General features: G+C 40.9%; 1 protein-coding gene and 1 long non-coding RNA gene across 2 annotated transcripts; both read left to right on the forward strand.

The window, feature by feature from the left end:
• Positions 1–11,577: 11,577 nt before the first annotated feature.
• Positions 11,578–17,740, forward strand: LOC148125686 (endonuclease domain-containing 1 protein-like). The gene is made up of 3 exons (XM_087935322.1): positions 11,578–11,697; positions 15,480–15,803; positions 16,655–17,740. The coding sequence occupies exons 2-3, from the start codon at positions 15,525–15,527 to the stop codon at positions 17,168–17,170; spliced, it is 795 nt and encodes a 264-aa protein (XP_087791448.1). The 5' UTR covers positions 11,578–11,697; positions 15,480–15,524; the 3' UTR covers positions 17,171–17,740.
• Positions 17,741–18,450: 710 nt separating this feature from the next.
• Positions 18,451–23,946, forward strand: LOC113452015 (uncharacterized). The gene is made up of 2 exons (XR_015743942.1): positions 18,451–19,183; positions 20,738–23,946. It is a non-coding gene; the product is annotated as an uncharacterized LOC113452015 (long non-coding RNA).
• Positions 23,947–24,386: the final 440 nt, after the last annotated feature.

The raw sequence follows: 24,386 nt of genomic DNA on the forward strand, positions 1-24,386 counted from the left end.
CTTTTATACTCCAGTTTAGTTTCTGCCTTTTAGTGACAGGTATGGAAAGTGGAGTTTAACTTAAAATGGAAAATGTATCAAGGCCCCAATTCTACGCACATTTTGTTGGGTATAACATTGATACACCAACCAAGTTTGGGTGAATAAATATATAAACCAAGGTTTGGGTGTTTGTAACTTGTAGCTTTAAGCACCAAACTGCTTGTAATTAACTAATTAAGGGTGCGGTTACAAACGGCAATAAAAGGCAGTAAGAGAAACCTAACATCTCTCTGCTTGTTATCTGCTTGCTACTGTTTTGTTTGCTACTGTTTGCTACAACTGTTTGAATACCTGAACGAAAGGACTATTTTCATTGATGTGCTGATATCCTGTGAATACTCAGTGTTGTCTTCGGGAGGAAAGGTATCAGAGAAGAGGATATCTTTACAAGCAGATAAGGATATAGAACTGACTAGTAAATGGACTAAGTTACTGAATGGATATATTTGTGAATGACATATGGACTGATTGACAATGTTTAAACTCTAATTGGATTAAACAACTATTTAAACTACAAAAAACAGTGTTTGTCATCAGTGTGTGTAAACTCTAGGGCCCTTCCTCTCTCATTTGGCTGCCTGGTTTGACTGCTGCTGCACATTCTGTTTGGGGGTTTGTCCCCAATCACTAACATTGGTTATGGGCCCAGTGCGCACAGTCTAACTAACTAGGATATAGCAATGAGAGTTGGTGTGAGTTGCACATTACTGTAAAAACAGTTTTTTTTCAGTAGTTTTTAAATAGTTACATATCTGAAGAGCAATGGCACAAGTAAATTTGCCAAATCTGTCCATGATATCCAGACTAGAGGGAACAAACTATGTTTCATGGTCAATGAAATGTAGTTTACTTCTCGAAGAGAAGGTTTGTGGGACATAATAACAAACCCACCAGATGTGACTAACTTAGATCCTAATGTTGAAGAGGATGACAAAAAGATACAAGACTATAAACGAAAGAATGAGCAGGCTTTATGCATCATAGGACTGACTCTCTCTGACCAGCAACTTATCCATATCCGTGGAGAGGAAAATGCTGCAAACTGCTGGGAGAACCTCAGGAAGATATATGTTCGGGACAGTGTAGGAGCTCATATATATCTTACACGTAAACTATTTCGAACACATCTTCAGAAGAATGGAGACATGTTAACTCATTTAAATTGTATGAAGAGCATTTTTCAGGAATTACAAGAAAAAGAGCTTATATTTAATGAGTTGCAACAAGTATACATCATACTGTCTTCATTAGATCAAAGCTATGATGATTATGTGACTGCTTTAGAAGTATTGCCAAAAGATAGTTTATCATTAACCGAGATTACCGGCAGGCTATTAGAAGAAGCTAGAAGAAGGTGTGAACGTGACCAGCTGAGAGAAGATAAACCTAATAAAGAAGAGAAATTATCTTTAAAGCTTGAAAGAAACAAGCTAAGTAAATTAAAGCACCCGGAAGAAGAGAATTTATCTTCGACGGCATACACAATTAAAAAGTGTTTTTAATTGTGGAGGCAGAGGACATTTGGCAAGATTCTGCAGAAAAGAAAAAAGCCAGAATGTAAAAAAGCCAAAGAAATTTTTTGAACTAGCCACGTTTAGCAACTGTGATGTGAAGAATGATTTATGGGTGGTGGACAGTGGTGCATCCCACTGCATCACAAGAGATAAGACAAAATTTATAAAACTGTCTACAAGCTCTCAACATATATCACTTGCTAATGGCTGGAACCTCAAGGCCAAGGGAGAAGGTATTGCATACTGTCCATGTTTAAACCAGGATATAAAAATGTTGTATGTACCACAGTTAAAGGTGAACTTGCTTTCTGTAAGGGTATTAGACAAACTAGGTTATGTAATTACATTTAAGGATAATAATTGCATAATTGAAAAAGGTAACAAAAGGGTAACTGCAGCTTTAAATGGAACATTGTATGTATTACATGATAGTAAGAAAGGGAGGCACAGACTGTATTTAACAATATAAAGCCTCATAATGAATGTATCCATTTATTGCATAGGCGTTTGGGGCATGTAAATTTTAAAATGCTAAAACGTACAGTAGAGTTATCTGATGGAATAAGGTTAAAACCTTGTGATAAATATTTGCGTTGTAATGTCTGCTGTGAAGATAAGAGTAAAATATTGCCTGCAAATAGGCTAAATGGTTTCAAAATTAAAGAACCTTTAGAAGTAGTATTTGCAGACATTATAGGTCCAAAGAAACCCAGTATGGGGGTGCTCAATATATACTGAGCATTATGGACCATTATTCTAGATATGGGTTTGCTACCTAATGAAAAGCAAAACTGAAACATATCAACATTTCTTCAACTGGTTAAAATTTGCAGAAAGAAAGTCTAAACGGCAACTGATAACCCTGGTGACAGATAATGGTACGGAATTTGTTAACAGCAAATTCCAGAATAGATTAAAGGTAGCTGGAATAGAGCACAAGAAATCTGCACCATACAGACCACAACACAACGCATTTATTGAGAGAAGAGGCCAAACACTACAGGCAATGGTTAGAACAATGTTAACTGATTCTGGATTACCTGATTCTTTGTGGGGAGGCCACAATGTGTGCTAATAACATATTGAACAACGTTGTTAACACAACTACTGGTGAAATACCATTCACCATGTGGCATGGCAGGAAGCCTGATCTGAGTTACCTGCACACATTTGGTGCACCAGCATGGGTGCATATCCCTACACAACTCAGGCGTAAAGGGCAACATAGAGCTAAACAATTATTCTTCGTTGGTTACCAAGCAAACCATAGGGCATATAGATTTTGGGAGAAAGGCACATCTAAGGTGTTATGTAGTGCCAATGCCCAATTTCTAGAAACACGTAGGATGGGATAAGTTAGAACAGGATAACAATAAAGAAGTAATTATTGAATCCTATAGAAATCCCATTAATTATCCCTGTAACTTTAAGAATAAAGTAAAGAGAGAAATACAGGCAGAGATAGAGCCCATAAAGGAAGAAATAGTACCAATAGCTGAGCAAGCTGAGGAACATGAACAGGTAGTAATTCAAAAAGTCCTCATACAAGCCCTGCAATTCCCAGAAGAACTACACGAATATCTAGACCGCCTGATAGATACCAGGCTAACACAGTGTGCCAGATTAATAAAGTTCCATATACTGTAGATGAAATAAACATCTATCCTACTAAAGATAAGGAAAGTTGGTATGCAGCAATGAATAAGGAATTGAAATCCTTAAAGGATATGAAAGTATATGAAAATGCGAGATTACCTGTTGATATAAAACCCATTGGCTGCAAATGGATTTTTAAGATAAAAACTGAAAAAGATGGTAATATAATCCATAAGGCACGATTAGTAGGCCAAGGTTTTAGACAAAATGCCAATGACTATGATGAGGTATTTGCACCTAGCCTTAAAGCAGCAACATTAAGGGCAGTTTTAGTGTGGGCAGCAAGTAAGAAATATATAGTCAACCATCTAGATGTAGAAACTGCTTACTTGCACGCTCCACTAAGACATACTGTATACATGAAAAAACCTATTGGATTTAAAGGTGAAAATAATAATGATTATTGGTTGTTAAAAAAGAGCCTCTATGGTCTTAAACAATCAGGCTATGAATGGAACCAGTATATTGTAAAGGAACTAAACAATATAGGGTTTAAAGCTGGTTTAGCCGATCCATGTCTATTTAAAAGGGAGACAAATGGGAAAATATCATTATTACTATTATTCACAGATGATATTGCTTTGATTACAGAAACTAATGATGAAGCCAATAAAATAATAGCATCATTAGCTAAGAAAATAAAAATCAAGCAATTAGGGGAGATAAAGAAATATCTAGGTTTGAATATACTGAAAACACAGAAAGGTTTTAAGATATCTCAGGAGGATAAGATATCTAAATTGCTAATAGATTATAAGATGGAACTTTGTAAGACTGCAAAGACTCCAATGAGTCAGGATATTTGCAAAATGGATGCTCAAAGTCCCAAGTTTGATAAGGTAATATATCAATCTTTGATTGATAGCTTATCATACATTAGCAATTGGTCAAGGCCAGATATAGCTTATGGTGTTAATCAACTGGCATGACATAATAACGATCCACTTCAATGTCATTGGAAAGCATTAAAGAGAATTTTAAGATATCTTAAAGGAACATTAAACCATGCACTGTATCTAGAACCAAAAGGTGATCTAATACTGAGTGCTTATGCAGATGCTAGTTTTGCATCAGAAAGAGACACAAGAAAGTCGACTTCGGGAACAGCCATAATGCTGGGTAAGACATTAATAGGTTGGAAGTCAATAAGACAACAGCATATCAGTTTGTCAACTATGGAAGCAGAATTCTCCTGTTTGTCGTTATTATGTACTGAATTAATCATGTATAAGCAGATGATGAATGACATGGGATTAACTGTAAATTATCCTATAATTGTACATGAAGATAATCAGGCAGCAATTCAAATGGCCACAAATATTGCAGTAAAAACTAGGAGCAAGCATACAGATTTAAGGTACTTAAACGTTAGACAATCTGTAAAGAGTAAAATGATACAGCTGGAGTACTGCATGTCGGAGGACAATATAGCTGATAACTTTACTAAAGCCCAAGGTGCTATTAAGCACCAAGAGAGTTGTGTAAAGTATGGTTTTAGATTGTAAGGGTATTATATATTTATATCACCCAAAAGGGGAGAATGTTGGGTATAACATTGATACACCAACCAAGTTTGGGTGAATAAATATATAAACCAAGGTTTGGGTGTTTGTAACTTGTAGCTTTAAGCACCAAACTGCTTGTAATTAACTAATTAAGGGTGCGGTTACAAACGGCAATAAAAGGCAGTAAGAGAAAGGTAACATCTCTCTGCTTGTTATCTGCTTGCTACTGTTTTGTTTGCTACTGTTTGCTACAACTGTTTGAATACCTGAACGAAAGGACTATTTTCATTGATGTGCTGATATCCTGTGAATACTCAGCGTTGTCTTCGGGAGGAAAGGTATCAGAGAAGAGGATATCTTTACAAGCAGATAAGGATATAGAACTGACTAGTAAATGGACTAAGTTACTGAATGGATATATTTGTGAATGACATATGGACTGATTGACAATGTTTAAACTCTAATTGGATTAAACAACTATTTAAACTACAAAAAACAGTGTTTGTCATCAGTGTGTGTAAACTCTAGGGCCCTTCCTCTCTCATTTGGCTGCCTGGCTTGACTGCTGCTGCACATTCTGTTTGGGGGTTTGTCCCCAATCACTAACACATTTATTTAGAACTAGCTGGATACCTGTGCTTCGCTTTGAAACTATGTGATTGGGCTTAGTTTTTTGGGAGGAAAATAAGAAGAAAAAAAATTCTGCCTCTGTCTACCAGCATCCATCCGTATTCATCTAGCTCTAGCATCCTGACGGTGTGTTTGGAAACTGAAGCAATATTTGCTGTGTGAGCAAGAAGGAGACAACTGTTCTGTACTAAAGCTGGTTGCTGCTGTGAAACTAAGACTAAAACTCCTCTCTTCTGCTTGTGTTTTGCATTTGGAAGAGATTTCTTTTCAGGGGGAAGAACTCCTTAGCATCAGAGCGTGTTAATGATAATATAGGAAATAGTAACGTTCTGATGATCATTTTGAAAAATCCTTTCTTAGTGAGCACTTAGAAGCCAAGAGGAAGATACATGCCAAATTTCAAGTTTGTAGGCTTTACGGTTCTGGAGATTTTGTGATGATGTGTGAGTGGTATTTCACTTTTATATAGATTAATCCCCGTTGAATCCAGAGTTGCTAAGTGAAGAACTGAAGTATTCAGGATTATTGGACTTAAATGACCATTCCATATCCATCCACATTCAGTAATATTTGACACCAAATTAATGGCATTTAATCAATCAATCAAGGCCAACTTAGGAAACAAATCTGTCACTATTAGCAATGTGCCTTTTCTCTACTTTCCCCCTCCAAACATACCTCTGATTGATGGATTGATTGCTTGATTGACTGATTGATAGATAATATTATGCAAGGTGGAATGCTCACATTTTTCTAGAGTGATTATACTGAAAAGCACACAAGGACACAGATCTCCAATAAACGAGTTCATTGCAAGTAAGAAACTATAGAGAAAGCATTTAAGCAGTAATGTACAGGAAGGCACCTACTTAACGACCACAGTTGGAACTGGAACTCTGTCACTAAGTGATGTTATTGTTAAGTGGGTCACACCCAATTTTTCAACCTTGGAGGCACTGCAACCATCGTAAATATATGCCAATCGCCTACTTTTTGATTATGTGATCATGGGACACTGCAATAGTCATTCGGAGGTTTTAAGTCATTTTTTTTCCAGTTTGGTTGTAACTTCAAACAGCTGCTAAATGAATGTAAATTGAAAACCACTTGTTTATCAACCATAAACTAATCAAAAAGCCTGGATTTTCACAACACCAAGCCAAAAATTGATACGGATCAAAGCAGGATTGTAATAAATATACCTTTACATATGTTGAACAACTAATCTGCTACGTTTATCTATGCTTTTATTTGCTCTGTAAATTCTGTTTTACAGGCAGAGAATTTCATGATTAATTGTTAATAACAAGCACCATTGAAAAGATTAATTTCCTTCTTCTTTTATTTCTCACAAAGTTGACTTTCCATCTCACTCAGGCCAAACCTGTCTACCTTATCCTGATTATTTTCAGCAGTGACTGCCCAGGATCTTTTCCTGTGCTTTGGAAGCACACAACAGGTTGCAGCCCAGATATGACCGGGTACCTTCACTCTGTTGTTGATGGGTGTCTTCCCAGGTGCTGCTCTCACAATGATATACATATCATGGCACCCTGCCGCATCTCTGTTCATCTCTCTTTCATATGCTGCCCATTGTCCATTATTGAATTGGCGAAATTGGGGCACGATGTTGTTTAAGGTGAAGGTTGCAGCTTTGCTATCCTGATTATGATGGATGGGACACTGTGGTTGGTTATCATTCACACAAGAGACAATCAAATACCGAGAATCTTTGGAAAGAGCTCTCCTGAGTCAGCCAGGGAATGGGGTGTTGTGGTTTGCCAGCAGCCAGTGCAGACAGTAGCGGAATCGGACAGTAAGGAAGAAAGGGGACCAGTCAGGGAGTCTGGAGAGGACTCGGATGAGGATCCTGCATCTGATGCAGGGATGCAGGGATGGGGCCAGGACCATCTGGGAGTGGCAGGCTGCCTGTAGTGTAGAGCCTTCGGAGTCTGGCAACAGCGAGGCAGAGGACCCAGGGGAGCCTGTTCCCAGTGCACGTATGCGCAGAGCTGCTAGAAGGCGAGAGCAGCTGAAACAAAAGGGAGTAAGTTTGGGAGGTGATTGCCCCTCTCATAAGGGATAAAAATCAGACCTCAATGATGAAACCTTTGCAGGAAGCAAAGTAGTTTGATAGATTCCGAGTCCTCCTTGAAGCTCTGTGTACTCTAGTTGGTTTTTTCTGGTATTTCGGTTGTTGTCTTTTATAATTATTTATTTATTTAATTTATATTGCCACCTATTCACCCATGGCTACTCGAGGCAACTTACACAATGTAAAACCATATTTAAAACAAAAAATAGAAATAAAAAACAATAAAAAGTAACAAAAAGAATCAAATAAATTAGTAAAGTACAATAGAACAAAATTTGGGAAAGCAAAAAACAAAACAAAAAAAATTAATGAGATACTTCTGGTTTTGGCAGCATTCCACAGCACTGAAAGGTGTGTGCTTATCTTGGGGAACTGTTTAAGATTAGTTCTGGCTGGGAATGAAGGCAATTCCCAGTGTTGCAATAAAATAGGTTTGCTTTTAAAAGAAGCTTATGATTAATTACGTTTGATGAAGCCTGGGTCAGAACACAGGGTACGAGATATTCTACAATAAGACGTTGCATATTTGGTCACCTTCAGATGGGCTGGATACCATGGATGATCTGTGGTGGTGCTGTGGTTTGCAGGTCTTTGTGTGTTGCGTAATTCTCCAGTTCTTTCTCTTCTACCCTGCCTTCCTCAGGTACTACCATGACTACCATCTTGACTGTTTTTTCTTTCTTGATGAGCTGTGATGAGCTCATCAAGTGGTTAGAATGCAGTACTACAGGCTACTTCTGCTGCCTGCCAGCAGTTTGGCAGTTTGATTCTTACCAGCTCAAGGTTGACTCAGTCTTCCATCCTTCCAAGGTTGGTAAAATGAGAACCCAGATGGTTGGGGGCCGTAGGCTAATTCTGTAAACAGCTTAGAGCAGGGGGTCTCCAACTGTTTGGACCTCAGCGACCACCAAATTCATAATTTTAAATCCTGCAGACCACTAACATGAATCCAGCATGCCGCTCGCTGAAGCACCTGGACTCCCACTGATGGGACTCAGCTTGGCTGCCCGTTTCTGCAACCTTAAATACTCAAAGAGTCATTTGGACCCGTTTCCCACAGAAAACAAAAGACTGGGATCTCTCATCACTCAACTCTCTCTCTCTTTTCCTCCCTCTCTCTCTGTCCTTGGGGGTGGGGATGGGGGGAAAGGAACCTCTGAACTGGTGTTGCCTCCTGCCTCTGCACATCAAGGAGGCCGAGCTATGTCCTCAAGTGAAGAGCGCAAAGCGCTCACCACCCTTCTGCCACCCGCCAAGCTTCCCCCTTTCCGCTGTGAGCGCTTCTGCTGAGGAGGAAGAGATACACAATGGGAGGAGGTTTGGCGGCTGCCAGAGGGGTGGCAAGTGCTTTGTGGCTCCTGAGGGGAGGGGTCGAGCCTCCCCCTCGCAACATCTTCACCTGAGGGCATTGCTGTCAGCCGCTTCCTGTGGCTCAGGAGGTCTGTGCTCTTCCCGCTGCTGCTCAGACTTCTCAATGTGTGGAGGCAGGAGGCAGCAATGTTAGGAATATGTCACCTAACAGGTATTTGGGTTAGAAATATATAAACCAGAATAAACATTTAAAAACTGTATCTTTAAGAAAATGCAAAGCTGTAGTTGGGTGTGGTTTCTCAAATGGCCATAAGATGGAGCCAGGTTTGTCTTAGCCTTAGTCTCAGAAGAGAGTGTGAGTGTATCTCTGTTTCCTTCTATTGGAAAGTATTGCTGTTCCTCCATTTCTTCTAATTGACTGATATTACTGGATTTAATGTAAGTCTGATACTGAACTGTTTTTGACACTGGACTTGGTTATTGGATTATCCCTGGATTGAAAACTGACTGATTTACTTGTGAATGACATTGGATTGCTTATTTTGGACTTTGCTTTAACCTTTCTGGAAGTAAAAACCTACATTTACTGTACAGTGTATCTGTGTGCTCTGTGTGTATTATTCCAACACTACTCTCTATACGTCTCCCTGTATGAACTCATTCTCCTAATGGGAAATTACCTCAACAAGCAGCCATGACACAGGTTTGTTAGGGAGACTGAAGGTTTGCCCCACCTCCCCAGGGTGGGCGGGGCCAGCTGATTGTCAGAACTAGCAGTCTGCTAGAACCGGTCCAAACCACCAATGGTCCACCACTGGTCTTGCTTCTGGTGAACTCTGGGATTTATGATGTATAAATCACTCTTAAATCCACTGTCTCGACTTATTTCCTAACCACAGACTGTTCCTTAAAGGTCACCCCTATTTGATGAATGTTTAGCTCCAGAATAGGAACTCCTCTTACCTGTGGTTCAACCATCCAGTCCTCTGGTCATTCAACTCCACCAGGCAAAGAAGGGGAAGGGGAAGGGGAAGGAAAGAAAGACAAAAGTAGAAGAGGAAGAGAGGGAGGAAAAAGGAAAGAAAGCAAAAAGAAAAGGAAAGAGGGAAAGGGAGGGATGAATAGGTAAAGGGAAAAGAGAGGAAAGAGGGGAAAGACAGGAGAAAGAAAAGGAAAGGGGGAGAGAGAAAGAGTAAGGTTTTCCCAATAGGCTTTTTGGAAAAATTTGACCGGGGCGGCGGCTCAGCTGAGGAAAAGGAAGAGGCAGAAGAGAGAGGAGGAAGAGTTGGGATGGCAGGGAGCCAAGTTACTGCAACAAATAGGCAAGCCAACTACACTGACACCGACACCAACACAAACACACACACACACACAGAGGAATTTTTTTCTTCTCTATTTGCCATTTGTACATCAAAGATGGAGAGCGCTTCCGTTATAAGATGTTGGAGAAATATCATGTCTTCCTACGAGAGTGATCAGCTTATCCTTGCAGCCAAATCTATTCCTGTCCTCCTGAAAGAGAAAGGGGCTGGAGGCAAAATTGCACAAAAAGACACACACGCCACCCACGCACACATGCACCCTCTCTCAAGGAAGATTGGTGTTCGTGAAGAGGCACACCAAGTAAGAAGCAGAGTCAAACTGAGGATCTCTTCATTTTTAGGGAATGGGTGGGGGTTGGGGGGTCTTTCAAGGTGTTCATTCCAGACTGGAAGATTGTCCTGAATGCTCCAGCCAGAATTCTCCCAACCACCCAAATCATCTAGAAAGCAGGAGGTTACTGAAGGCCCTCTTGTTGAATTGTCCCGCAGAGAGTTTTCCCCTGGCACATTGGCCACAGAAAGTTGTCACGTGGCAAGTTGGCCAGGACCAGGTGGCCCAGTTGGACTTTATCTGCCCTAGGCCAATCCAACCTCCAGGCCTTGTTAACTCGCTGAATCAGAGCTTCATCGTTGTTCTTTCCCTTTCTTGAGGCAGAAAAGCTCCTCTAGAAAAGCCAACCGACCAAGCACAAGGGCCGTGGGGCTGCTATGGACCCCCTCCCAGGCTGCCTCTTTTCTCCTGACTGCAACAGGGGAGGTGGGGAGCCATTCCAGACCCTGTAAGCTGTTCTTTCTCATTGGAAAAGCTCCCCAACTGGGCCAATGAATCCATCCAGAATCTGGCAGCTGTAGAACAACAAGCATCCCTTTGCCACAATGGACAAGAGAGACAGTGGTGCATCCTCACATTCTCAGCATATACACATCAACCTGGTGGGACCAAAAGGAGAAATGACTGGAAGATTGAACTGCAGAGAAAGGCTTCCTGTTTTATAGCTAAACATTCATGAAATGAAGGCCCCCTTAGTGAAGCAGTCAGAAGTGAGTAAATATGTCAAGAGGGTGGATTTAAGAATTAGTTGTACATAGTTAATCTCAGGGTTCATCCAGAGCTAGACCGAAAGAATTCTGCTGGCTTCCTTGTGGACTACACCAGATATAATATTTCCCATAGTTTGATTTCTATTCCTCTGTTGGAAATTGTCTTTTCTTTATGTTTGAATGAATGAAGGAATGAATTTGCTCTTTGCAACGTGACCAGATATCCACCATACCATGCTGATATTTGTTAGGCCCTTCTCTGTAATTGAATGGAACCGGGGCTAAATACAGATAACCTGTGGGCTACTTTTTAGCTTTGGGTTCTTGGCTTCCAAAGCTTTAATCCGGCCCCTCCTTTTAATCTGCCCCCCTCCCTTGATCCATAGAGTCAGTTCCAGAGAAATCCAACTCTATGCCAAACACCTGTCAAGCCATTAAAAGAACAATCATGCACGTATTTCCTCAGAGAGATAACAGGAAATAGCCAGAATATAAATCTTGGAGCAGGGGCCTCCATCTACATTGTGATTCTTTTCTGTCTACCTGACTTCCTCCTCTACAAGCAAGAGATTGTTGCCCTTGTGAGTATTCTGCTGGGTAAGTCACTGTTGGGTGTTTGGTTATGGCCTGCAGCCTTCTTGTGCCAATGCTTGACCTATGGTCTTCCTATCCTGGATATGGTGCCCTGTTGTTTGTATAGATGCCAGCTTTTGGTTATTACAACTCAACCTTCTGTCAGAAGGACAAAGATTGTTTAAATTAATTATTCTTAATAGGGGCAAAGACAGAATGGCTGCAACAGAATTCATGCTGACTTGGGCTGAACTCGTAGAAATGCAATATCCTGTGCATTAGAAGCAAGGCTCCCATTGTTTTCTCTCTTGAGTGACTCACATTCAGAATTTGGAATCAAGTCCAAAGTATTGCACATCCCTGGTTTAGAGGGCACAGAATAATATCCATTGAAATGTAGTTCAAAAATGATCCTTGGCCCACCAGCCACCTGGAAAAGGTGAGCCCAGGGGCAGTATGATAACAGCACCTCCATAGAGGTAGGATTAGATTTATGGGCTATTCTTTCATAGATTTTTATCTTGCCTTTATTACTGCCTAAGAAACTCAAGATGGTGTTAAACACACATAATATCCATTCCCCCTCGTATTTTGCCCACGACAATAGCCCTGTGAGATGGGTTGGGCTGAAAGCAAAGTCTGGGCCAAAGTCACCCACACTACAGAATTCAAATTTCTGATAATGTCTGTAGAAATTCTCAGTCATCCGGGTCATGGTTGTCCCAAAGGTGCTTTTTCAGTGGGGGAATTGGACTTTCTTGTTTTTTCTTCTGAAGATGTTTTGCTTCTCATCCAAGAAGCTTCTTCAGCTCTGACTGCATGTTGGGGAATGGAGGGATTGATTCTCCTTGCAGATAGCTGGTCATTTGTATTCTTTTAGAGAGCCGTTGCGGCCAGTTGTGCATTTATTTGTGTCCTCAATGACCCTCTAAAAGGATGCAAATGAGCAGCTGTCTGCAAGGAATATAAATCCTCCCATTCCCTATCATCCAGTCAGAGCTGAAAAAGCTTCTGGGATGAGAAGCAAAACATCTTCAAAAAATAAAACAAGGAAGTCCAGTTGCCTCCTGAAAAAGAACCTTTGGGTCAAATTTCTGGTAAACATGAACTTAAGTTACTTAAGACAAAAGAGATTTGGATCTCACCTCATGCCGGAAACCTCTTCCTATTAGGAGTCTTAGGATAGGCATAGATCCACATGTAGATGTTTGACCTTAGAAGTTTGACCTAGATCAGCGTTTCTCAACCTCAAAAATTTTAAAGTGTGTGACCTTCAACTCCCAGAATTCCCCACCAGGGTAGAATCCATCTAACATAGGGTTAGATCAACACGCTGCTGAGTAAATGAACTTTTGAAAAAATTGTTCTGTGTCTGGAGAATCCAGATTTAAACCTGTGCCTGTATGGAACCAGAGATAGATCACCTCAAGCATAGACTTTATAAAAAGTCCTCCAAACTTTGCTCAGAAGACAGCATGGTAACTGGATTGTGTGGAAGGGGACTCAACAGAGGTGGGATTCTACCAGTTCACACTTATTCACTAGAACTGGTTGTTAACATTCTAAGCAGTTCAGAGAACCAGTCCAGAGAAATTACTGGTCTAATCCTGTAGGGAAGACAGGAAGGAAACATTCTGGTGTTCCTTACAAAAACTGCCTCTCCGTTAACCCTTTTTACATTCTTGGCAGGACTAGACTTCCTGTCTCAGGAACTTCTCTGGAATTTTTTTCCCCTCCTTTGCTGGTACTTTGCTTGTGTAGAGTATCCATTCAAAGTTACAATGGCACTGATAAAAGTGACTTATGACCATTTTTCACACTTACGACTGTTGCAGTATCCCTACAGTCATGAGAGGCTAGGCGAGGAGATGTGTACCTTGATGTAAGTGATATTCAGTTGGCCATGCCCAGCCAATAACATGACCACCAAGCCACGCCCACCGACTAAGCCACGCCCACAGAACCAGTTGTTCAAAAATTTGAATCCCACCCCTGGGACTCAATATTTCCCGAAAGAAAGATAAAAGCAAGCTGAGATGGGAGAGAGAATGATGGAGGGGAAGTTAGGTGTTACAATGGCACTGATAAAAGTGACTTATGACCATTTTTCACACTTACGACTGTTGCAGCATCTCTACAGTCATGAGAGGCTAGGCGAGGAGATGTGTGCCACAATGTGGGTGATATTGAGTTGGCCACGCCCAGCCAATAACATGACCACCAAGCCAGGTCCACCTGGTCACATGACCACCAAGCCATGCCCACCGACTAAGCCACGCCCACAGAACCCGGGACTCAACTTTCCCCGAAAGAAAGATAAAAGTAAGCTGAGATGGGAGAGAGAATGATGGAGGGGAAGTTAGGTGTTTCCTGAATGGAAGGAAGGGGCCAGCTTGATGTCAATGGGAACATTGTCCTGGAGGGGCTGAAACAGCAGGCAGCTCCCCCTGGCAACAGCCCCCCCTCAGAAGAGGGGCATCCGTAGCAGTTGCTTTCTAGATGGTTTGGTTGTTTGGGAGGATTCTGGCTGGAGAATGTGAGATATTTTGAGACAATTATACAGTCTGGAATGAATACCTTTGAAAGACCCCACCGATTCCCCCAATGAACATATCCACCCTTTGGCTCTGCTCCTAAGTCCCCGTGCTTCTTCACAAACCCCAACCTTCCCTGATAGCTGTTGGCTTCCCTATTTGATGCAGTAAGTTTACACTCCACCATCCCTGTTCTTCCTCCTCTGCCTACATCTTTCCTTTCTTTTCCTTTCCTTTTTCTTCCCCCTCTTTTTCTCTTTCATTTCCTTCTGCTCTTCCCTCTTCCTTATCTTTTCACCACTTCCATTCCCACACCAGCCCTGGGGTTGTTTTTTTTGTCTTCCTTCTGTTGCTTCTTTCTCCTCATCTGTGGCCACTCCAGTGAAACTCTTGTCTGTTCCTAAGAGTCTGCTTGAGAAAACTTTTCACTTCCCTGCCCTTCCCTTCCCAGCCCTCCGTCACCACCGCTCCTCTCCTTTCCTTTCTCCTTTCTCCCTTTCCTTCTTTCCTCTCCTCCCATCCAATTAATCAATTTCCTTTCCTTTCTCTTCCTTTTCTTCGCTTCCCTTCCCTCTCCTCTCCTCTCCCCTCTTCTCCTCTCCTCTTCTCTTTTCTTCTTTCCTATCTCGTTTCCTTTCTCCTTTCCTTTCCTTCTTTCCTCTCCTCCCATCCAAGTAATCAATTTCCTTTCCTTTCTCTTCCTTTTCTTCCCTCCCTTCCCTCTCCTTCCTCTCTTCTCCTTTCCTATCTCCTTTCCTTTCTCCTTTCCTTTCCTTCTTCCTCTCTCCTCCCATCCAATTCATCAATTTCCTTTCCTTTTTAATTTCTTTCCTTCTTCCTCCCTCTCTTTTCTTTCTTCCTTTTCCTTTCCTTCCTCACCCTTCCCATCTTTGACTGTTTATCAGTTCTCTTTCCTTCCCACCATCCCGCTCTTCCATCCAGAAGTGAAAACAACCTGGTTGGCCTCCATCTGACCAGGAGGACCAGCTGGACTTCAGGCGCCCCCAGCAAAACCCAACCTCAAACCCATTCTCACATTCGTCTTAATGGAACTTTGCAGAATCAAATTTATCATTATTCTATTCTCACTTTTTTTTTGGCAGAAAGATTCCCTTAGAGTAGAGGATCACCCAAGCACCCGGCCATGTTGCTTCTGTATATCCACTCCCTGGCTGACTCTTTTCTTCTGCGGTTCTTCATGGAAAAAGGAAAAATTGCTAAATCAGAGATTTGTCCTTGTTCTTTTTCTTTTTCAGCCAGAAAAGTTCCACTTGAAGGGCCAACTGACCAAACGCACAGCCATGTTGCTGCTGTGGATCTTCCTCTCCCTGGCTCCCTCTTTTCTCCTGCCTGCAACTGGGGAGGTGGTACAAAGTTTCAGACCCTGCAATCAGTTCTTCTTGGGTGGGAAACCCCCCAATTTGCGCCCGAAAAATCCGGCCAGAATCTGCCAGATGTATAGAAACCAGTATCGGTTTGCCACAATGTACGACAAGACTCACCGCATCCCCATGTACTCGGCATATAAGTATAAACCTGGTGCAGGTAAACGATCAGAGGACTGGATGATTGAACCGCAGGTAAGAGGAGCTCCTATCCTGAAGCTAAACATTCATCAGATAGAGGCAACCTTTAAGGAACAGTCAGTGGTTAGGAAATAAGGCAAGATAGTAGATTTCAGAGTGATTTATACATAATTATTCCCAGGGTCCCCCAGGAGCAAAGACTGTAAGAATTCGGTTCACCTCACTGTCCACATTGGCAAAGGTCTTACTTCCATCTGATTCTTTCCCCAAAGAACCAAGTTCAGAGATCACCCTGACATTTCAAGGTCAATGGGAGTTCAGAGGTGGTGTTCAGCCAGTTCTGAAGGGTTCTGGAGAACCGGTAGTGGAAATTTTGAGTAGTTCGGAGAACCGGCAAATACCACCTCTAACTGGCCCCACCCCCCTCTATTCTCTGCCTCCTGAGTCCCAGCTGATTGCCTGGGTCTTCTTTGGTTGCCCTGCACAGGAGAACGGAACTGGAAAGCAGGCTAATGGGGTGAGGAGGGAATGGAGATTTTGTAGTAACATCATTCTGCCATGCCCACCAGGCCACACCCACCAAGCCACACCATATCCACAAGCCACCCCCACAGAACCAGTAGTAACAAAAATTGAATACCACCACTGTAGTGTATTCCATATTGGAAGATAGTTTAAGGTGGGCTTCTCAAGAACAACAATTTGGAGTCTCAATTTGCAGAATTCCCAGAAACTGCCCTGTGAACTGGGATGCCTGGCAGATGCTGTCCAATCTGTCTCGGCGGAGTATCCCACACCCCATTCCCCATATGACTTATGACAGTTCTTTCCCCAGATTCAGGGTCTTCGACTCAGCGTTGTGGAAATGCCAATCAGAGACAATGCTTGTCTTTTCTTATTCCTAGCTTGCCCTGCCTCAGGATCACAATCGAAAAAGCATGGAATTGGAATCGACCTGTGGGATTAACCGAAACCTCCTGGAAAGCAGCCAGGCTGTTGACTGGGATTACCGCGAGGCTGTTTTGGAGAACAAGGGACACTTGGTGCCACCATCCCATCAACCAGATCAGGATAGCAAAGATGCAACCTTCACCTTAACCAACATCGTGCCCCAGTTTCGTGCCCTCAATGAGGGAAAATGGAGTAAATATGAAGAACATATAAATACAGACGGGTGCCGTGAAACATATATACTTGTGGGTTCTGTACCTGGCAATAAATTAATCAATGAGAGAGTGAATGTTCCCAGTCATATCTGGGCTGCAGGTTGTTGTGTGCTTCAAAACGGCAAAAGATCCTGGGCAGTCATTGCTGAAAATAACCAGGATAAGGTAGACAATCTTACCTTGAGGGACCTGGAAGGAAAACTTGCTAAACACTACGGGAAGAGAACAATTGATCTTTTCAATAATGCTTGTTAACTGAGCTCCCAGAGCAAATGAAAGCAAAGTACAAACCGAGCAGCTTAGTTGTTCTACATATGGAAAGAATGCAGTTAATTTTAATTCTGGTTTGATCTGCAGCTTTTTCTTTTTCCTGCTAAATGTTGTGAAATTCCAGGCTGTTTGATTAGATTGTGCTTCAGATTATTTAGCAACAGAACAGAAAATAAATGAATCCAATAATCAGATGAAGGGCAAAGTGCTGACGCAGCTAAAACAGGATCTTGTTTATTTGAGTTTAGAGGTTGGATGGGCTTTATGTGATTTCAACCCATGCATAATTTGTTAAAAAAGAAGCTGCAGTGGGAAGGAACAATTTTCAATCCAATGGGCTGTGTGGGAGTGAAGAGGCCCTATAGGAATCAAATTTGATTTTATGCTATATAACGCTTATATTTGCTACAAGTAGTCCTCAAGTTATGACAATTTGTTTGTATGATGTTATGTCAATGCTGAGAAAAGTGTCTTGCACGCAATCCTTGTATGTATGACTGCTAGAATTCTGTCTCAATAGCTTTCTTACTTCATCCAATAAACTTACTTATCAAAGATCTGTGTCCTTGTGTGTGACCTTCAGTATATCAATCTAGAAATTTGACCATTCCATTTTGCACTATATTATCAATCTATCATCTATCTATCTATCTATCTATCTATCTATCTATCTATCTATCAATGTTATATGTTTGGGATGTGCAGGAAAAAGGCTCATGTGATGACCCAGTTTGTAACACAAACGTAACAAAATCCAAAATGTAAATAAATGTCCTTTAATGCCGCCAACTTGGTCCCACTGTTCAATAATTCTCAGTTGGAGATAAAACTTACTCAAAAATAGTCTTCAAAAGAAAGCAATACAGTCCGAACTTAATGAGCAGATAGAGGTGAAATAAAAAACCAAAGAAACTACAATGAAGAAATTTCCACAACGGACCAGGATAAGTAATTACCATATTAAAGGAGATAACAAGGCACAGTCTGTTGGAAGGACACCAACCAAGATAACTTCAGCCCAAAATAAAACACGCTTTGCTTCTGGCAACGCTGTGTTTTAACCGTCTCTCTTATATACTAGTCTCCCCAGCTGCCACCAATGAGGGGGATCATGGCCACTTCCTCTCTCGTAAGCCAAGTTGTTTCCTTCTCCATTCCTCCCTGTGTGTCCTAGGATGGAAAGGGGATGGGCCTGGTTCTTCCTCTGACTGCCCAACCGGCCTCTGCCCTTCCCCAGCCTCCTCCGCAACCTCCGGAGTCACACCTCCACTCCCTGTCGGCTGTTCCTTCTCTCCCTCAGAGTCCGGCTCTACCAAGGGCATGACGGCTGATTGCTAATGAAGCAGTATGGGAAAATACCAGATACTAATTAATATAATTAACAGAAATTATTTAGCTTCTATTGCAAATATTACAGTTAGCAAAAGTTGCTTAATCTTTATGTTGCAAGCTTTGGGACAATATAGAAAACTTGCTGAATATGAATGTAAACATAATGACCCATGAAGTAGATATTTTCCTGTAACAAACTGTATGGCAAGGATGGCTTTGGCAAATGACAGATGGTGTAATACCATATTGTAGAGTTGTAATTGCAGGAATGTTCCTATCTGATGGCAAACCTCAGGTAATGAATGTTTATCAAGTAAATACAACTCAGGCAAACAAAGTCACTAATGTAAAGGAGGATTAGAGAGAGGAAGTAAACATGTGTTAGACTTTAACTATAAATCATTAATTGTGTTAGTTACTATGCTGAACAATAACGAAAGTCAAGCAGAAACCAAAGTTAACCCATGTTGGAGGATTACTAAAAATGTGTATAAATGCAAGACTAGATTCCAATAAAGTTCATCATGAATCAGTTGATCATGATCAAACACCTCGACTGCCTCGTCATTACAACAAGTGGTGCTTGAACAGGGACCCTCTTATTTCGTCCGGCAAGGATTTGGTGCAGCTTCAACCCTTTGAGGTTTCTTCAACCTTTTGTTTTCTGTAAGTATGGGGGTCTTTGCTTTCTGAAGAACAAAGGAAGCATGTAGATGAATTATTTGTTGAAGAAAAATAATACTGAGGTACCACAGAAAAATCTCTTAAGGCTGGTCCAAGAGATTGCAGCTCAGTGCTTATGGTATCCAAAAGAGGGCTCTTTAAAATTAACTGATTGGGAACATATAGGGAAAACATTGCATACTGAACCTAGAGCAAAAATAGAAGTCTTGCATGCGTGGCATTTATGTAGACATGCAATTGAAAAATTTGATCACAACGAACTTTCTCTTTTAACACCTCCACCTTCACATTATACTAATGCTGTCATTTGTCCCCCTTCTCCACCTGAATATATGTTTTCCATTCCCTCAGCTCCTGCAGATACAGGGCAAAAGCCTCCTGACTCTATTATTCAGTCTTCTTTTCAGAAAATGGTTGAGAACTGTAAAAAAGATGCCTCTGTCTCAGGAACAGAACTTGCAGAATTACTGTCTGTTTGTCCAGTACAATATCGTCCTGGTCAGGGGCCACAGCTTGGACTGCAAGTAGCAGAATGGGAGGGTCTGTCTTATCAGATCTTAGGAGAGTTAAAAAAGGTAGTTACAGACTATGGGATTAGTGGTAATTTTACAAGAGGACTTGCAGAAGGAATAAAAAATGGTTATACAATGATCCCTGAAGATTGGAAGCAAATATTACCTGACTCTTCCAGCAGTCTCTCTCACTCCTCCCCAGCCACAGCTGGTAGTGCTGGGATTGATTTAATCACTCAAGAGGAAATTGAGTTTAAATTTCCCTTGGAAGTTAAAATAGTTCCATCTCAATTTAAAGGACCTCTTCCTTCAGGATTAGTTGGCTTAATTTTGCCTTGTTCTTCTGCACACAAAAAGGGCTGTTTTGTTGTGCCTGGGGATTCAGATTACACTGGTATCCTCATGATTCAGATTTGGGTGTATCTTCCTCAAGTTCTTCCTTGTAATTCTTCTGTTGTTCAATTGTTTCTTCTTCTATATGAAAATCCATCTCCTGGTATGGGTAATTGTGTGGATGCAGGATTTGGATCAACCTTTTTATCTGTAGGCTTACTTCAGCAGCTGAACTCCTCTCTCTTCCTTAATAAACAACCATTTCAAGAGGTATTGGATACTGGAGCCAATGTTACTGTCATCTCTTTACATTGGCCAGTACAGTGGCAAAAAAATGACAGTTTCTTCATTGTGGGGAATAGGAGGTTCTAAAGCTGCTTGGAAGAGTGTTCAAGAAATTAATGTTACAAAATCTGCTGGTAAGTTCTTTTTCCTTCAACCATACTTCAAGCTCCAGCAATGTGTATTCATTACTAGAGGAAAGTTTAAAGTGGGCTCCCCAAGAGGGTCAGCCAGGGGCCTCAATTTCCAGAATTCCAGAAATGGCCCAACTATGCAAACCCCCATGGCAGCAATCCCACACCCCATTCTCTGGCTGACTCGTGGTAGATCTTTCTCCAGATTCAGGGTATTTGATTCTGTCTTGTGTGAATGCCAATGAGGCACGTTGCTTGTCCTTTCTTATTCCTAGCTTGCACTGCCTTGGGACCATCAATGCAAAGGCATGGAATCGGAACAGGATTGTGGAATCGACCCCCAGGAACTTGCAAAGAGCCAGGCAGTTTTGAAGGATTACGCAGGCGTTTTGTCCTACATCAAGGGGCAGCTGGCACCATTTTCCCATCAACCGGATCAGGATAGCAAAGATGCAGCCTTCACCTTAACCAACGTCGTGCCCCAGTTTAAAGATCTTGCTAATGGATACTGGAAACAATATTTAAGTAATATGAGAAAAGATGCAGATGGATGCGGTGAAATGTATGTCATTACGGGTGTGGTACCTGGTGAAGATTCAATCTCTGAAAGCAGAGTGAATAAGCCCAGTTATATCTGGACTGCAGTTTGTTGTGTGCATCCAAGCCTCCACAAAACTTCCTGGGGATTCATTGCTGACAATACGTGGAATAACTTAGACAGGCTTAGCTTGAGGCAGCTGGAACAAAATCTTCAAGTCAAATATGGGAAGCCCATTAATCTTTTCAATGGTGCTTGCTATGTCTATAACTAATAATTAATAAGGTCACTCTCTGTCAGCCAAATAGAGTTCACAGAGCAAAAAAGCAAAGTATATACGTAGCAGCTTAGTTTATGGAATGAATGCAGTTATTATAATCCTAGTATGATCTATGTCATCATTGGGTTTTTTTTGGCTGTACTGTGGGGTAAAGCCATAATGTGTAGTAACCATGTTTTGAACAATGTAGTTAATACAATAACTGGAGAATTGCCATTCACTCGTTGGCATGGCAGAAAGCCAAATTTAAGTTTCCTACACACATTTGGAGCTCCAGCATGGTGCATATTCCCAAACAAGTAAGACTGAAAGGGCAACATAGAGCTAAGAAGTTATTTTTTGTGGGTTATGAGGCCAACCATAGATCATTTAGATTTTGGGATCAAGGCACATCTCATGTTTATTGTAGTGCTAGTGCAAAATTTCTAGAGCATGTTGGGTGGGATAAACTGGAACAGGAATCCAGCAGTGATATTATTATTGACACCCAAATAGTCCCTAAAGATGATATCAGTAAACCACAAATAGCCATTAAAGAGGAAGAACAGGCACAGGAGGAAGTAGTAGAACAGGCACAGGAAGTAATAGAAGAACAGGAGCAGATGGCACAGTAAAGTCCACCAGTTAGCCCTGTATTACCAAGACGTTCAGCCCGTGTAACACGACCACCTGATAGATATCAGGCTAGTGTTGTATGCCAAGTGAATACAGTTCCAAGTAATTATAATGAACTAAAATTATATCCTGCTAAGGATCAGGCTGCTTGGCAGAAAGCAATGGATAAGGAACTGGAATCATTAAAAAGACTGGAGGTATATGAAAATGTTAAGTTACCACCAGGTAAACATGCCATAGGATGTAAATGGATATATAAACTGAAGACAGGTGTAGATGGGACTGTTACCCATAAAGCCAGGTTAGTAGCACAAGGATTTAATCAGACAGCAAATGACTATGATGAGGTGTTTGCACCTAGTCTAAAGACTATGACATTAAGGGCAGCATTAGTGTGGGCAGCTAAAGAGAAATACATTGTAAATCATTTGGATGTAGAGATGTATCTGCATGCACCATTGCAACACATTTAAAGAAACCTTTAGGTCTCAAAAATGATAATACAACTGATTGCTGGAAATTGAAAAAGAGTCTTTATGGATTGAAGCAATCAGGATATGAGTGGAACCAATGTATAGTTAAAGAATTAACTAAGATAGGCTTTGTAGCTGGCATGGCTGATCCATGTTTGTTTAAAAGGAAAGTAATGGTATAGTGTCATTGTTGCTATTGTTTACTGATGACATAGCATTAATCACCAAAACTGAACAAGAAGCTACTGAGATAATTTCACTGTTGGAAAAGAAATTTAAGATAAAACAGTTAGAAGAAATCAAACAATATCTTGGTTTAAGGATAGATAGAACTAGGGGAGGATACAAGATCTCACAGGCAGATAAAATTAACCAATTACTAAAAAGTTTTAAAATGCAACTTTTTAAGCTGGCTAAGACACCAATGAGCCAGGAGTTTAGCCATAGTGATTTTCAAAGTCCTATTTTTGATAAGAACATTTATCAGTCTTTGATTGGTAGTTTATCTTATCTCAGTAATTGGTCAAGGCCAGATATTGCATACTGTGTTAATCAATTAGCGAGATTTAATGCTGAGCCAACTGAAAGGCACTGGCAAGCTGCTAAACATGTGTTAAGATATCTGAAACAAACAATGCACTATGCATTGTATTTGGAGCCTAAAGATGAACTGAATTTGACTGCATATGCTGATGCAAGTTTTGCTACAGACATAAATACATGAAAATCTACATCGGGTACTGCTGTATTATTGGGAAAAGCATTGATTGGATGGAGCTCTATTAGACAGAAACATCTAAGTTTGTCAACAATGGAGGCTGAATTCTCATGTTTGTCTTTATTATGTACAGATTTAATTTTGTATAAACAATTATTGATTGATATGGGAATTGATGTAACAGATTCTATTGTTGTTTATGAAGATAATCAATCAGCAATACAGATGGCTTCAAATATTGCTGTTAAAACAAGAATGAAACACACAGATTTAAGATATTTAAATGTGAGACAATGTGTGCAAAGTAAAATGATTATGTTAGAATACTATATGTCAGAAAACAATATAGCAGATCATTTTACAAAGGCCCAAGGCTCTATAAAGCATAAGGCTAGCTGTGAAGATTATGGACTTAGAATGTAAGATTGTATGTATTGTCTTACCCAAAGGGGGAGAATGTTAGGAATATAAGTCACCTAACAGGTATTTGGGTTAGAAATATATAAACCTGGATAAACATTTTAAAACTGTATCTTTAAGAAAATGCAAAACTGTAATTAGGTGCGGTTTCTCAAACGGCCATAAGATGGAGCCAGAAACCTGGTTTGTCTTAGCCTTAGTCTCAGAAGAGAGTGTGAGTAAGTCTCTGTTTTCTTCTGTTGGAGAGTATTGCCATTTCTTCCAATTGACTGATATTACTGGATTTAATGTAAGTCTGTTACTGAACTGTTTTGACACTGGACTTTGTTATTGAATTATCCCTGGATTGAAAACTGACTGATTTACCTGTGAATGACTTTGGACTGCCTATTTTGGACTTTGCTTAACGTTTCTGGAAGTAAAAACCTACATTTACTGTACAGTGTATCTGTGTTCTGTGTGTGTATTGTTCAAACACTTCTCTCAAATACGTCTCCCTGTATGCACTCATTCTCCTAATGGGGAATTACCTCAACACTAAGTCACGCCCAGGCTCCTTGCTGTCTCCTTCTTGCTCACACAGCAAATATTGCTTCAGTTTCCAAACAGCCCTCAACTCTCTCACACACTGATAGGATACTAGCCAAATGAATACCGGTAGGCAGAGGCAGAATTCCACCCCCCTTATTTTCCTCCCCAATAACTAAGCCCGACCACATAGTTTTGTAGCAAAGCACAGGGTATCCTATACTTTACAGCTACAATCAATGATACCTGTTCAAAGGTCGTTTTTCCATTGTTGATTAACATGGAAATTGATAAATATTTTCAACATTTATTTTATATTAAATACGCTACCTTCTATTCGGGAAGACTAATA

This window comes from Pseudonaja textilis, chromosome 5 (assembly GCF_049901715.1).
Source record: "Pseudonaja textilis isolate UNSWEBS1 chromosome 5, rPseTex1.2, whole genome shotgun sequence".
Taxonomy (NCBI): Eukaryota; Metazoa; Chordata; class Lepidosauria; order Squamata; family Elapidae; genus Pseudonaja; species Pseudonaja textilis.

Excerpts from the sequence above, each read along its gene's own strand:
- LOC148125686 (XM_087935322.1), top strand. The coding sequence starts at position 15,525 with ATGTTGCTGCTGTGGATCTTCCTCTCCCTGGCTCCCTCTTTTCTCCTG. Across the intron at positions 15,804-16,654 it reads ACTGGATGATTGAACCGCAG|CTTGCCCTGCCTCAGGATCA; the intron begins GTAAGAGGAGCT and ends TCTTATTCCTAG.